Source organism: Diabrotica undecimpunctata, chromosome 2 (genome assembly GCF_040954645.1).
Source record: "Diabrotica undecimpunctata isolate CICGRU chromosome 2, icDiaUnde3, whole genome shotgun sequence".
In the NCBI taxonomy this organism is placed as follows: Eukaryota; Metazoa; Arthropoda; class Insecta; order Coleoptera; family Chrysomelidae; genus Diabrotica; species Diabrotica undecimpunctata.
Genome location: NC_092804.1, coordinates 63,782,039 through 63,798,496, shown reverse-complemented (window position 1 = coordinate 63,798,496; position 16,458 = coordinate 63,782,039). Strand labels below are relative to the sequence as shown.

The window sequence follows — 16,458 nt, the reverse complement described above, 5'->3', positions numbered from 1 at the left end:
ATGTTGTTAACTAAATTCCTAAAAAGAATAAAACTGTTATTCTTATGAGAATTTTGCATCATGATAAGGCTATTAGTGGCCCAAATTATTTTAGTTTTACAATTCCAGTAAGGTGGCAGTGGATACTCTTGATCAGCTTGTTGGTACATATACGTATAAGAAGAAGACAAATCGCTGTTCTATGATTGTTTTTTATAATATGCTGGACATTTCTGCCTACAACGTGTTTTTTTTATCGACATCAATAAATTTCCAATGGAACACCAACAAACTTACAAAACGGCGAATTTTTCTTAAGTAATTGGAAAAAAGACTGGTGATACCACTTATCCTTTCCAGAAAAAATTTACCAATAACTAAAGACTCACAAGAACTGGTAAAAAGAACACGAAAAGAAGCGAGTAGATAAGATGGAAATTTTAGTGAACCGTCTATATAACTCTGCCTGCCAAACGAGCACGCTATAAATTTTGCTCTAAAAATGATAACATGACTAACATTTTATGTTGTGTATGTCACAAACATATTTGTAAAAGCCATTTTTTATTACTGTCCCAGTTGTAAACTAAACTAAATGTTGTAGGTATTTGTTCTTACTATATCTGGAAAAGAAAAAAATGCCTTTTATTTTTGTTAATAAGGTTTAATTAACATTAGCAACATAATTTTTGTTTAATTAACTATAATTTTTTGTTAATAAAGTTTTTCTTTAGCACCATGAGCTTATTTTATTTCGAGTAAGCACAGTAAACCATAGTTGGGTCATATTGACCCGAACAGTACATTTGCATAGTTGACTCGAACGGTACAGCATGGTTAACAATCGCAAGTCCGACCTTGCCGAAACGTCGCTAAAACAGTGGCTTTTCCCAAATCCATAATTATTTAACGCTGAGTCAAACCCGGAAAACCATAGAATGCACATATTATAGCTTCAATATAATTACGGATTTAAATAGGTATCTACCTAAAAAGGAATGAAATAACCTGCATAACTAAGGTCGGTATTTCTGACACATACATATATTTCGTTTAAAAGTTTTCTTCGTGTTCTAAATGTTCTAAACCTGCTAGATTTCACAATATGTCGCAAAAGAGGAAACATTTGTCGCTAAAAGTCAAAATAAATATAATCGCCGAAAGTGAAAAGTATAGTATAAGTTTGCGAAAGCTTGCCAAATAAAAAAAGGGGGTGGAAAATACAAATTGACAATATTATCAGAAATAAAAGTGAGTTAAAAAAGAATGTTTAGAAAGGTGATAACTTGAAGAAAAAAACGAAAAATTCCGAAGCCAGAAGGATTGGCAGTGGATCAAGTCGTCTACAATCGGTTTTGCAAAGCCAGAAATAACGCAATTCCAATATATAAGCCACTACTTAAAGAAAAATGACTCGAGGCAGTAAGTTAGTAGGCAGTTTAAAGAAGGAAGATTTTACAGCATGAAATGGATGGTTCTAAAGTTTTTGCAAGCGTCATAATATATCCTTTAAATTTATTTGTGGTGAATCCGCAGAGGTAAATTTGGACGACATAGAGGACTGGAAAACCAAGTTACCATTGATATTAAGAAATTATTTTTTGCCAGATGTATGAAATTCTGACGAATCAGGGCTTTATTGCCAAATCATGCACAACAAAACATTTAAATTAAAAAATAAAAAATGTGCAGGGAAGAAGGAAGCAAAATAACATTTGACTATCTATGTGCAGATATAAAAGGTTTAAAAGAAGATCCGTTAGAAATTAAAAAATGTAAAGATCTCTTCTGTTTTAAGGGTAATTATTTTAATAAATTACCAAGGATTAGATCAAAACAAAAATTATGATAAGAGGCTGTATAAATTTAACAATAAATGGAAAAAACAAACTAGAAAAGTGCTTCTATTCGTAAATAATACTACTTCACGTTCTAAAGTTCCATTAGAAAATGTTAACATAGTTTTCGTGTTACCCAACACCACTTCACATTGCTAGCACTTAAATCAAGGAATAATTTAGAATTTCAAATTGATTTACCAAAATGTTTTTATTAAAAGACTTCTAGCGTTCATTAATAAAGGATGTGATTTTGTGTCTCCTGCTAAAGTTAAGATATGTTTTTCTAAAGTCGGCTTCTGTGATGTTATCCAAGGAGATCCAGGTTTTTAAGAAATATGTATGCAATTATTAAATTTTGCTTTGATTAATAAAATAAAAGTTCCAAATATCTTTTATCTATTTGTGGTCACTTTATATAAACGCCAATAGTTCTTTTATTTTTAATGTCCATATTGACAGGTTTTATCTTTTGTTTTTTGCGATCGATGACTTTCGATCATGCAAGGAATAATCGTCCATGCGCGAAACATGAAAACTCCAAGTTGATTCCGCACACTTCTAAAAATTGGCCTTGTGATTTGTTTATTCAAAAGTGAAACGCACGGTAAATTGTAGACGCTTAAAATCAAATGGTTTGTTAAGGCACCAAACTGCCCGTTTACTTAGCCAATTATGGTTATTGACTTTTGTCCGGAAAACACGCCAAATATGCTCCTCTTTCGAGTCTGTGAAATAACGGAAATGTATGCGTTATACGATGAATCCGGTCAGGGTGTCAATAGCGACTTGAATATTTCCAATGTTGAACAGTTGCTTTGAAAACACAATTGCGCTTTGATCTTACTGCAAAACATTCCCGTATTAGTTGACAATTGGAGCATCTTACATACTTCTACAAATTGGATAGAAAGCAGCGAAATCATTTAAGAGGCCTACATAGCAAGTACCACTTTAAAGAAAACCCGATGGAAGTAAACAAGAAAAGGCATCAATCTTTAATTACAAACAAACATAACTACAAAGCACCAGGCTTCGACATGATCACCGGGCTTTTATTACAAAAAATACCGAGGAAAGAAATTGTCCTACTGACCATGACATATTTAATAGTATCATATTATTAGCCTATTACCCGAATATTTGGAAGTTCACACAAACAATTATTACAATTAGTAAACCAAATAAGCCACCAAATACTACCACATCATATACAACAATCATCTTACTTCTAATAATATCAAAAATCTACAAAAGGCTTCTGCTTCAAAGTCTCTTAGAAGTGTAATAGGATGTGTAAGTGTAATAGAAGTGTAACAGTGTAATGGGATTAATAAAACAATTAATGTATGCCCTGAAAAAAAATATGCACCACTACCTTTCTGAATGTAAAACAGTCCTTTAAGTTAGATTCCTTACAGAAACCTTTCATAACTATACCATAAAATCCGGTGTCCCTTAAGAAAGTGTCCAGGGTCCCTTCCTGTACGTCATATACACTGCTGGTAGCTCAACAACAAATACTACTACAGTAGCCTTGTTCACAGTTGACACCGCCATAATATTCATTATTGATGACCCTCAAGCAGTATCAGGAAACCTCCAAATACACCTAAATCTACTACAAGACTTGATGAATAGATGCAAAATCAAAGTTAACCACACCAAGTCTAATCAACTTACATTTACGAACAAAACACCATATACCCAAAAATGACACTGAACGATATATTACTACCAGTAGAAATATAATGACTACCTGTCAAATACTTGGGAATGACATTTGACCTAAAGTTCGCTTGGAAAGCACACATATTGGCAAAAAACCCTATATGAACATGAAAATACGTTAAATAAATTGGCTAATAAGCCGTTAATCGTAGCTTTTTACAGATAATAAACTTCTTGTGCATACATGCATAATAACGCCCACGTGGACATATAAAGTGCAACTATGAAGCTGTAATCAGCCTTTTAATACCAGAATCATTCGGATAATTCAATCCAAGATACTCATAACGATTTTCAACTCGCCGTGATACGTCAGTAACAAAACATTGCATGACGACTCTGTTATACCGTTTGTTGCGAAAAAAACTAACTAACAAGAAACTATGTAAAACATCTGCCAGCCTATCCCAACCAGGAAGCAAAGCAACCACACCTTTAACCAAAAGTCAGAGGAAGATTGAAGACACTGGCCAACAGATTTTATTCTTTAATTTCAACTTTAATTTTAATTTTTTTAAACTTGCAATTATAATAAAAAGAAAAACAAATTGGATGATTTAGGAATGCGTTTAATTTATCTGAATCGATTGATAGGGGAGTAATTGGAAAAGTCTGAGAAAATCACCTGTCAATAAAATCATGTCATGTCATCATAATTCCATCCTATATTTACATACCTGTAAAATCTTCGCCATTGCGTGGTTTTAAGCTATGATATCATTAATTTGCGTGTTATGTTAATTTGTTAATTTAAAATCAGAATGTGCAGTTTGTCCACCTTCTAATAAACTAGCAGCTATTTAATAGCAGTCAACGCTAGGGCTAGTTAATATTGCGATCTGTTTCTGGAATCGGGATCAATAACAATGAAATTACAAATGTTTCTTCCACTTCTCCAAGCTAAGGAAATATGTATATTCCACCAGATCCGATGTTCACAGATTCTATCAATGAATCGTCCTTTGTTGTTGATGTAATTTTGAAACATTTATACGAGCTATTTTCCTCAATGCTTTAGTAAATCGTGGTTAGATGCATCAGTTATTTGAAGTTATTTGAAGGATTGATTAAAATATTATTAGAACGTACTAAACGTAGAGAAACGGATCAAAAATGGCCGATAATAATAGTTGGTCAAACCTTAATACTAACAATGTGAAGTTTCGTTAGGATCAACATGGTAAGATAGGACAATATAATTGCGATGGGCTTTTGTTCTTCTTCTTCTGGCTCTACAACTCTCTAAGGTTTTTTAACACGTTCTTAATGTGAAAATTCTACTTAATTTCTTCCCCGTGCTTACTTTTTCGGTTTAGTTCTTGATTTTTTTCATAATTTTTAAATCATTTTAGAAGCAAGTAAATATAAGACTAACTTAATTTATGTATAATAGTAATATCAATATATTATAGAATCTTATTGTTGTTGATGTGAGTAAACTGTCAACTCGAATTATGGATGCCGAAATAGCGGCTGCTATTGTTGCGTTGCTTCACGACGGAGGAGTGAGTGATATGTTGCTCAAAAGTATTTAATATCCAATAGTAACAACCGGAGCTTACACTAGACGACCTGGAACCGGTCCCCAACGAATAACTAATGCCCATGATGATAGGTTCATCCTCCTACAAGGTCTACGAGATGGTTTTGCCTTGGCTGTACCAATCCGAAATCAACTTCAATACGTCCGGAATCCTAACATAAGTTAACAAAAAATTGGATAAAGGCTTGGAGAACTAAATTTAAGCAGTCGCAGACGTGCAACAGGCCTACAACTTCTGAGGTCTCATCAAGTTGCGCGGCTTTTGCTGTGCCAGAAACCATGCTCATTATACTGTAAATAATTGAAGGCATGTTTTATTTACCAATGAGTCCAGGTTCATCTTGTGGTCTCCAGTTGGCTTTGAGAAAATATGGTCAAGACCACATGAGCGTTTTGCAGAATGAACCTTCAGTCCTAGGGTAGGCTATCAAAGGGGGTCAATTATGGTGTGACCTGGAATTTTTTTAGAGGCACGTACAGAATTGTACATCGTTCCGAGAGGCTCCATAATAGCTGCCAGGTAAATTCATAAAATTCTCCAATATTTTGTTGTGCCTTATGCTGGTTTTGTTAGAAATTACTTTGTTCTGATGCATGATAATGTCAAGCCTTAGAGTGCTAAAATCACTCAACAATTTTAAAATGAAGTAAACATTATTTTAATAGCTTGGCGAGCATTGAGTGCAGACGCAAACCCAATCGAACATGTTTGAGACATGCTTGGACGAAGGATACGTGTCGTGTGAGAAGTCGTGTTCCTACCTCTTTAACCTTAAATCAGTTACAAGTAGCCCTTTTAGAGGAATGGGAACTTATTGCTCAACAGGACATTTCTCATTTGATTTTAGGCATTCCAAGAACAATTTAGGCAATAATTCGAGCACTTGGAGGAAATATTCATTATTCAAATCAATTCGGAGACATGATTTAAGTTGACATTAATTGACCGTCATTTTGTTACAATATTTACTTACATTTTTTGACGTGACAACGTCTTAAATTAGGTTGTGGCTCGGAGTCATTCATGAAAAAGTGTAACGCCCGCTCACGTCTGTTACAGTGAGTCACCGAACGAGAGAGAGGCCCGCCGGACCGGCGAATGCCTTGCGTCTCTCTCCCACTCAAACATGATCGGTCCGCTGCGCGCGCAGCACTAGAGAATTAGGCGCGTTGAATCGGTGCGTGCTTCCGTGCTTGTGTCTCTGTCTTTCTCGAGCGTTCTTGGCGTTCAAGACACATTACAGCAGAAACACTTCGTTTCATTTCATATTTCTCCTATCATCGTCCTATCCTCAACAAAATCACTCAAATAGAAATTAGTTAAGTTTAAGTTTACATGTACAATGTTTTAGTAAACAAAATATATTTCTATAGTTAAAATTTGTGCAATTCTTATTTTCATTCAATTCCTTGTTCCTATTGTGCAATTGAATAATATTCATATCAATAAATATTCTACCGAGAAAAAGACGTTGTCACGTAAAATCTTCGCCCGTAAAACCGACTTTACAGGCAACCGATTTTTTTCCTTAATTTTTAAATTTTTATCTGATGAAAGAGTAGTTCTTTGTTCTAAAGTTAAATTTTTATTAGAAATTACTTAAAATACTTTTTCGTTTGTGTTTACGTTATTATATTAAAAGTTTAAGGAGAATTAAAATTTTAAGTTTTTATTTTTAAAATAAAAAGTGCTTCGTTTTTCGTGCCGATTTGTGTATTTAACTATTGTATTGTTTGTAATTTTCACCCATTATATTTATTACTGGATAAAATTTACACTAACTAGACTTAACGAGACAATTTCCGTGTTTATTTTATAATCCAAGTAAATGTCCCAATGCATACACATCTCACTGTTTTAATTGAGAAATATAGTCGTAAGTCGTTCTTATTAGCGGATAAATAACACACAGTAGGATAATTTACAAACCTAAGCAATGACAATAACTTCAGTTTAAAGACAAAGAGAGGAAAGGGCAGTTGTACCCATCACTTCCATCCTCATAACATAAGGCAATAACACTTTACGTAAATTTAACCTCATTGTTGTTGTTGCAGGTCTGTCCCTAGGCACCGGTTTGGTCATCTTTGTATCGTCTCTTTCTGAGACGCTGCTAGAAATATCACAATACCACAAAGAACCGCCCTCTGGACCCGTCTACGGCTACCGCTACGGATGGTGCTTTTTCACCGCGGGGGTCGCCTTCATAATGACCAACATGGCGGCCGTTTTCTCCATATCTGGCTATCTTAATAGGTTCTCCACTGTTGACGAAATGGTAAGAGAAAATAACAACAAACAGCTTTTAATAGCCCATTATTTTTTGTGTTTCGAGTAATAGTCTAGGACGATTTGCTTTTATACTTCGAATGCGACACTAAAAAGTCGTGCTGTTTTTACTTTTACTTTTTCTTTAATATTAAGTAATATTTAAGTCGTATAAAAAATACATTTATAAAATACATACATATTTTTAAAATTTATAACATAATTAAAATTGTATTGCTATTGTGAAATATATGTACCTTGTAAAGTAATATGTATTACGAGTATAATATTCCGTTTATATTAGCTAACATTTAATACAGTAGGAATCTCATACCAGTTTTTAAGTTATAGCAACTTATAGAATTTTGAGATACTTTATTGCTCGATTTTAAACTTTCTCTTGAGATTTTAATTATTTTCAACTTTCTTGTTAAGAAACGATTTTAAATCTTTCAAGGCTAAATTTCTTATTTTATCTGAAGATTTAGCAGCCTTGCATGTTTTGAATTTTTACTGAGTTTTAGTCACAGATATGGACTTTCACTGAAAATTAAGAAAACAAAATGTATGATGATCTCTAAGAAGGAATAACAAATTTAAAGAATCAGTGTGAATGGTCAACTAAGATAAAGATTAAAAACATACACCTATCTTGGTACGAACGTCAATGGAAATTGGGACCATTCCCTAGAACAAAAATGTAAGGTAGAAAAAGCAAGATCTGCTTTGCAAAAAATGGCAAAGCTACTTAAATACCATGATTTATCAGTACCCATAAAATCAGGTTACTACGATATTATATCTTTCCTCTACTGTTGTACGGAGTTGAGTCGTGGACTCTCACAGACGCTACCTGCAAGAAAATTAAGGCTTTCGAAATGTGGCTTTATCGTCGAATATCGTGAAGATATCCCATATCGATCACATTACCAACCAGGACGTTTTATTAAGAATGCAAACAGGAAACGAGTTAAATCGGTAAGATAGTTTCGAAACAAATTCAGATTTCTGCTTTAATCTGGAGCCTTCTAAAAAATTGCAAGGCATAGCCAGACGTTGATAAAGATGTTAATAGAGACATGGGGAATCTAAAATTTGCATTCCACGACATGTCTCCTCAACTAAGCAGAAATCTTTAACGAATTTGTTTCTTGTACTCATACAGAGTAAATCCGAATAAAATGAAAAAGACAGAAAAGATTTGATTTCACGTACAAAGCGTCTATGTATCTGTTGATACGTATTTCGACATAATAAGTCTCATCATAACAGTTATTCGTAGCCGTTCTTATACGTATCAACGTATCAACGTATCAACGTATCTCTACGTATCAACAGATACATAGACGCTTTGTACGTGAAATCAAATATTTTCTGTCTTTTTCATTTTATTCGGATCTACTCTGTATGAGTACAAGAAACAAATTCGTTAAAGATTTCTGCTTAGTTAAGGAGACATGTCATGGAATGCAAATTTTAGATTCCCCATCTCTCTATTAACATCTTTATCAACGTCTGGCTATGCCTTGCAATTTTTAGAAGGCTCCAGATTAAATCAGAAATCTGAATTTGTTTCGAAACTATCTTACCGATTTTTCTATCAGATGTCGCTATTGCGTCCATAACGAAGCCATTTTATTGTTGCTTCCTAATAAGACAGAGAAGATTATTTTTCACGTTAAAAACGGCTATGAATAACTGTTCTGCTGAGACTTATTAAGTCGAAATACGTATCAACAGATACATAGACGCTTTGTACGTGAAATCAAATCTTTTCTGTCTTTTTCATTTTATTCGGATCTACTCTGTATGAGTACAAGAAACAAATTCGTTAAAGATTTCTGCTTAGTTGAGGAGACATGTCGTGAAATGCAAATTTTAAATTCCCCATGTCTCTATTAATATCTTTATTAACGTCTGGCTATGCCTTGCAATTTTTAGAAGGCTCCAGATTAAAGCAGAAATCTGAATTTGTTTCGAAACTATCTTACCGATTTTTTTATCAGATGTCGCTATTGCGTCTATAACGAAGCCATTTTATTGTTGCTTCCTAATAAGACACAGAAGATTATTTTTCACGTTAAGAACGGCTATGAATAACTGTTCTGATGAGACTTATTAAGTCCAAATACGTATCAACAGATACATAGACGCTTTGTACGTGAAATCAAATCTTTTCTGTATTTTTCATTTCAAGGAAAAGAGTTATTATCCACAATAAAAACAGCCAAGATATGGGTTGCTGCAATTAACTCTACAAGCAAAAATAAAAGAAAAATGAGGACCAGAAGGGCAAAAAATTTCCTGTCAGAAAAATCTGCGTACGTGGTTGAACACAACAACCACAAATCATTTTACAGCAGCAGTTTGCAAAATACATATTTCCATGATGGTCGCCAACATCCGAAACTGATAGGTACTACAAGAAAAAGATGGCCGGTGTATAAAGCGTAAAGGAGTAATAGGCGTTCTTCTGTGTTTATGTTTAGGCATTAATTAAACTATACTGGGGTGCAAAATTAACAGGACACCTTAAAAATGGGTCATTTTTGATGTCTCGTATCTCCTAAACCTGGTGTCCGATTTCAGTAGTTTTTTGAACATGTTATAAGTCTTATTCTTTAACAATATCGCTGTAATAATGTTGCTAGTCAGGTAAATTTTCATTGTATACCGGGTGTACCAATTAAAGTATGTTTTTTTCTTAAAGTTCGCATCACCCTGTGAAATTTTCTAGCATTGAAAATTTTCTGGCATATAAAATACTGAAATTAAAATCCAACTATAGATTCATGTTTTCTCAACGTTTTGTTTTTTAATTCATTCGCTTACATTAGACCATAAAAAAAGTTATATTACCACATCAGCCGTCATATTACCCATATGCGCGTTAATGGTGAATATTAAATTTCTACTTGTATGTCAAAGAATGTGCAGTAACTACGTCTTAAAACCCACCAAATTTCATTTGCATATCTCAACCGGTTTTAAAGCAATAAATAAATCGTTGGTAACCAGCACCCTGAGCAGACTGTATGGACGAATTTTGAGAAATATGATCAAGGAAGAATATAAGCACAATGAAGAGGAAGAACAAAGCGGGTTCCGTGCAGGAAGATCGTGCACCGATAACGTATTTTGTCTTAAACAAATAATAGAAAAAAAGATCGGCTAAGAATCTAGAAACTCATATTACTTTTGTAGACCTGCAAAAAGCATATGACAACATCCCCTTAACAAAACTGTGGACAACGTTGAAAAGATCTAACATCAACCACACATTGATAAATGCTGTACAAGAACTATATAGAGACTCTAAGGCACAGATAAAAACAGGAAAATATCTAACGGAAGAATTCCTAGTTACAAAAGGCTTGCGACAGGGATGCTGTATATCACCAACCTTATTCAAGATATATGTTGCAGCGGCATTGGAAAGATGGAAAAGAAAGGTACATAGGATGGGTATAGAGCTTAGCAATAAATGTATATATACACTCCAGTTTGCTGATGACCAGGTAGTGCTAGCGACCGACAGGGAAGACATGCAGTACATGCTAAGAAAACTGATAGAAGAATATAACGACTGGGGAATGAATGTCAATACAACAAAAACCAAATATCTTTGTATTGGAAACGAGTCAGATAACATAGACCTCGAAAACGGACAACATATTTCCTGCTGTCAGAGCTATGACTACTTGGGTGTTGCCTTTGACAATACAGGAACTGATACACGGGAAATAAAAAAACGAATCACTCAAGCAAAGAAAGTCTTAGGATGTCTCAATAGTATACTGTGGAGTAAAGAGATAACGAAAGGAAGGAAATTTAATATATATGAGACCATGATTAAAACTACTCTTCTTTATGGCGCTGAAACATGGAGAATTAGTGAAAAGAACAAAAAGCGAATAGAAGCAGTAGAGATGGATGCAATGAGAAGATCTTTAGGTATTTCCAGACGAGACCGAATCAGAAATGATGTAATAAAACAACGTATGGGAATAGAAGGAAATATAACTCAAGACATAGAGAAGAAACAATTAAGGTGGTAAGGGCATGTTCAACGGATGCCAGCATCAAGACTCCCCAAAAAAGTAATAGAATGGCAACCGATAGGTCGACGGAAAAGAGGAAGACCCAGATTAGAATGGCAACACGGCGTAAACAAGTCCATGAGCGAAAGAAATTTAACAACAAACGACTGCGAAGATAGGAAGAGATGGTGTTTAGGTATCTGACAACGTCGAAAGACGTTCTAAACCGATGTATATATAATAAATCGTTGGTTTGTAAGAAAAATTTCAACACCCTCTATCTCAGAAACGATGCATTTGTGGACATATGTTTATAAAGCAAACTGGCATTATTTTTTCATGTTGTATTTACCCTTGAAGTTTACCATACTTATTTAAAAACACCCTGTATAGGTGAAAAATATGGTTAATTGTTAAAGTACCTAACTTTGTTATGGTCCAACATAAACGAATGAGTCAAAAAACAGAATGTTGAGAAAACAGGGCTGTAGTTGGGTTTTAATTTGAGTATTATATAAATGCTAGAATATTCCACAGGGTGATGCGAAGTTTGAAAAAAAAAAACACAGTTTCATTGGTACACCCGGTATACAATGAAAATTTACCTGTTTAGCAACAATATTATCACAGCGATATTGTTAAATATACAGCGATATGTTAAATCGGGCAATCGGTTTAGGAAATTCGAGACATCAAAAGTGACCAATTTTTAAGGTGTCCGGTTAATTTTGCATCTCAGTGTATATCTTCTTCATCGCTATCGCAATCGTTGTCCATATCATTTTGTTCAATTAGTTTCCCTCCCAATTTTATTTTATAATGTCTCAATTGCCAAATATTTTTACTGCCTTTACTTCTTTCACGCTGTCTATATTAAAGCCAAAATTGACGATTGCTAAATCTATGAGGTGGCAAATAACTCGTATTGTTTATTTTTTGGTACGACTACGGACAAACGACAAGTATACGATCTACTAAATACACCCCACCCATATTTTTATTATACTCCTTAATTACTTCTGGCCGGCAAATTTGTTCGTAGGATTAATTTTTTTTGACCACCGCTTACAATAATCTATATTCCCCGAGGAAATAATAGTAGATAATATTATTACCGATTTGATGTCCATCCACCGTGTGATGGCCGTTTTGCCATCATCTCTGTTTTTGATTTCATAAGTACCCTTTAAAGATTTTGAAAAAAGTTTTTCTGGTTGCATGAAACAATCTTTAGGGATCCAGTTCTTCATAATGGTTTCAGTTCCATAAAGTCCACGAGACAATAATTCGGTACAAAGCTTTGTGGTAGTAAAATATCGGTCAAAGTATATTTTATGCCTTGGTACCAGTGATCTTACTAGATACTGACTGACTGACTGTTCTGATCCAAAACCGTCACTAGAAATTTTGAATCCCTTTGATATATAATTATATCACATAAAATTCCTTGTGGAGTTTGTTTGAACATGTTTGTTTTCAGCTTTTTTAAGTTAAAAGCTTTTAACCCGGAGAATGGCATAATAATTTCGTAAATATTTAATGATTCAGTGGTTTCTTGAGTGTGACAACATTCACATATCCTATCAAATAAAGGCCTTATTTTCCAAATCTTATCGCGTCTTTGTTCCACATTTATATCGGAATCAAAAACTAATTTTAATGAAGTTCTGATGGCACAAAAGGGTTGACAGCTCATTGCTCCTGCAACAATAGGGATTCTTCATTTTTCCGCCCAATACATGTCTATTTGTGGATACTGCAAAGTTGACATTTCCATCTTAATGCCGATAAAAACTTTGATTTCGCGTAAAGATAAACCCAAAGTTTTTTCTTTATTTAAAATAGCGATTCTATTAGTCGAATTTACTATTTCTAAAAGAATAGTATCATCAATATATTAATAAAAAAATGCATACCACTCCCAGGAGCTTACATCGATTAGTAAATATGCAGGCAGTAACAATGATAATACCTCCAGAGTAAATGTGCCACACCATTTATCAATTAAAACGTCATTTTTATTAACTAGATTGCCTGCTTGTCGTTTGTCTACCTCTTCCCAGGTTCCTTTTTCTTGCAACACAGCCACGGTCTAGCTCTTGTTCATGTCCCCGTCCTCGTCTTAAGGAATGTCTTCCTCGTCCAGAACAATGAGATTGAGTTACACAAAACGTATCCGAAATAGCTGGTAAAGGTACACATTTAGAAATATCGCTGGAATCACTTTCTTTTACAATAGGCAAAATAGATCTAGATATATCTTCAGAATTTGTTCCTGCTTCATCAGAACTGGATGTGTCGTTTTTATTTTCGAAATTTGGATCATTGTCATAGTCATCACTTGAAAAGTCATCATCCGATGCATCTGAATTATTGAGCAACTCGAATTATTCATCCTCTGATAATGCTGAAAATAAAAACTGTAACCAACAAATGTCCTATACGAAGTACATCAAAAAATGTTAACGTAGAGTGTTTGCTATCGTATGCCTACATAAAGGATATAAACATTTTATCTGTTATTACTCATTATTTGTTTATTTTTTTGAAAAACTATACTGTTTATATTAATTTACAACCGTTTAAGGAAAAAGTGAATAAAAAATGTGCTGCAAATTATTTTTGATTAAATAAATATTTCAAGATAGTACTTACCCTTTTTTCTCCAAACACGTTCACTACGACTGCTTTGTGCCATTGTCGCAAAACAAATGAAATTATGCACGTGCTGTCGGTTTCGTAGTTTTAAAATATTCCAGTAGAGTGCCACACAGGGATATAAACTTAATACAATATTTTTAGGAGGCGCTACGAAAATTCAAATGTTATGTTCTACCAATAGTAGATTTGCGGCCAGGAGGATATATGATCTATTTGATAGATTTAAGACTTTATTATAAAAATGTTAAAATTATAATATTTACAATTATATTTTATAAACAAAAAAAAATGACTTTAATAATTAACTTACTAATTTGATTAATAAATTTTTTTTTTATTTTTTTAATATTTATTCTGCTATTGCGGGCAGACACAATTCCAAAAATAATAAAAATCATCATTAATTCAACCATATGACATGTATTGTAACATGATTTACGACTTTGTTTTATTTACATATATAGGTGTCAAGAGCGAAAGACAAAAATATATTGAAAAATTATAGCCTATTTTAAGTATCAACTAGTAGTGAAAGACATATACCGGTTAGTGACTTTCTTTAAATATTAATATTTGCATAATCATTTACGCGTTTTAAAATAATCAAAGATAATGCATTTAATAAAAGCAAAAACTTCCTACCCGGCAGGAATCGAACCGAGGTCGATCAATCGATAGTCGTAAATCAATTCTAAAGACAAATAAATCATACCCCAATGGCGTTTCCACTATCTTCAATAATTGCCAATATCTTTATGGAAGACTTCGAGATCCGAGCACTATCCACATCAATGCTCTAGCCCACATGTTGGCTACTATACATTGACGATGCATTTGTCATTTGGTCCCATGTCAGGGATGCTTTGGTGTCTTTTCAAATCCATCTGAATGGTATACATCCCAGTATCCAGTTAACGATGAAGCTGAAAACTGATTGATGCCTATTGTTTCTCGACGTTATCATAAAAAAAACCAATCCCAATGTTTTCATTACTCTGTTTATCGAAAACTTACCCATACCAATCGTTATTTGCATGCCAACGCTTATTATTCAGCTTCACAAATTAATTCAGTCATTAATACCCTTGTCTAAAGATCAATACGCCTTTGCGACGATGCAACTAGACCCGCTGAGCTCTCTTCATCCAAAATGGTTACCGCGAAAATTACATCAATAGGAACATCCATATACATCAATCTCCCACTCAATCTTAATCCAAAGACTCAGACCCTTATAATACGAAAGTTTTTCTTCCTTACATTAAAGGGGTTACTAACAAAATTGACAAAATTCTTAAATCAAGGAAAATACAAACAATATTTATCCCCCAACAAAAACTTTCATCTCTTGTCCTATCAGTCAAAGACAACAATCCAAATGAACAACACGGAGTTTATGAAATTCCTTGTGCAGACTGCCCCGATCCTATAGGCCAAACAAATCGTCAAATCCGAAATAGGATTTATGAACATTTTATTTCTGTTCGCAATTTAGATTCAATTTCAGCTCTAGGTTAATACCATCTTTATGCATGTCACAAATTAATTTTATAAACTCCAGAACCATAGCCCCCATCTGCTTTTATAAACCAAGAATTATCCGAGAAGCCATAGATGTAGTATATCGTCGGCGATCTGACAATACCTGCTAACTGACATTTTTTTCAAAACTACGTTTGTTATGTCTAGAGCTTCGTACACATGAACCATTTATTGTAACATAATTTGCTGTCTTTTAAATATAAGTCTGTGAACAGAACAAAAACTACGACGATGGAAAGAGTACATCGAGGAATTGTTTCATGACCAGAGAGAAGCTAGTACATGTGTAGATATCCAAATGGGAGATGTAGGCCCAGACATAATCAAATCAGAGGTTAGTCAGGCATTAAACTCAATGAAAACCAATAAATCTGCTGGTCCAGATGAGTTACCAAGCGAGCTATTAAAGTTGCTCAACGAGAAAAACCTAGACATAATAGTAGAACTGTTCAACGCTATCTATACTACGGGAATCACCCCTAGAGAAATGTTGACATCAGCATTTGTATTTGCCAAAAAAAGTGAATGCTAAAGAGTGCAGTGACTATCGAACCATAAGCTTAATGTCACATACCTTAAAACTGCTGTTGAAAATTATCCACGCCAGATTTCACTCTAAACTGGAGCTGGATATTAGTGACACACAATATGGGTTCCGCAATGGTATGGGCACCAGAGAGGTACTATTCTCATTCAACGTGCTGACACAGAGATGTTTGGATGTTAACCGTCCTCTTTACGTCTGTTTTATAGACTACAATAAAGAGTTTGATAAAGTAAAACATGATCGACTTATGGAAATTCTAAAAAATAAAAACCTAGATGAAAGAGATTTAAGGCTAATAACAAACCTTT

General features: G+C 33.9%; 1 protein-coding gene across 1 annotated transcript in view; it reads left to right on the top strand.

The window, feature by feature from the left end:
- The window catches only part of LOC140434632 (voltage-dependent calcium channel gamma-5 subunit-like), a 1,250,929-nt gene that overhangs the window by 1,026,029 nt on the left and 208,442 nt on the right, over positions 1-16,458 (top strand). Inside the window, exon 6 of the mRNA XM_072523038.1 lies at positions 7,150-7,370. Coding sequence (XP_072379139.1) covers positions 7,150-7,370 — 221 coding nt within the window. The remainder of the gene's footprint in view (positions 1-7,149; positions 7,371-16,458) is intronic.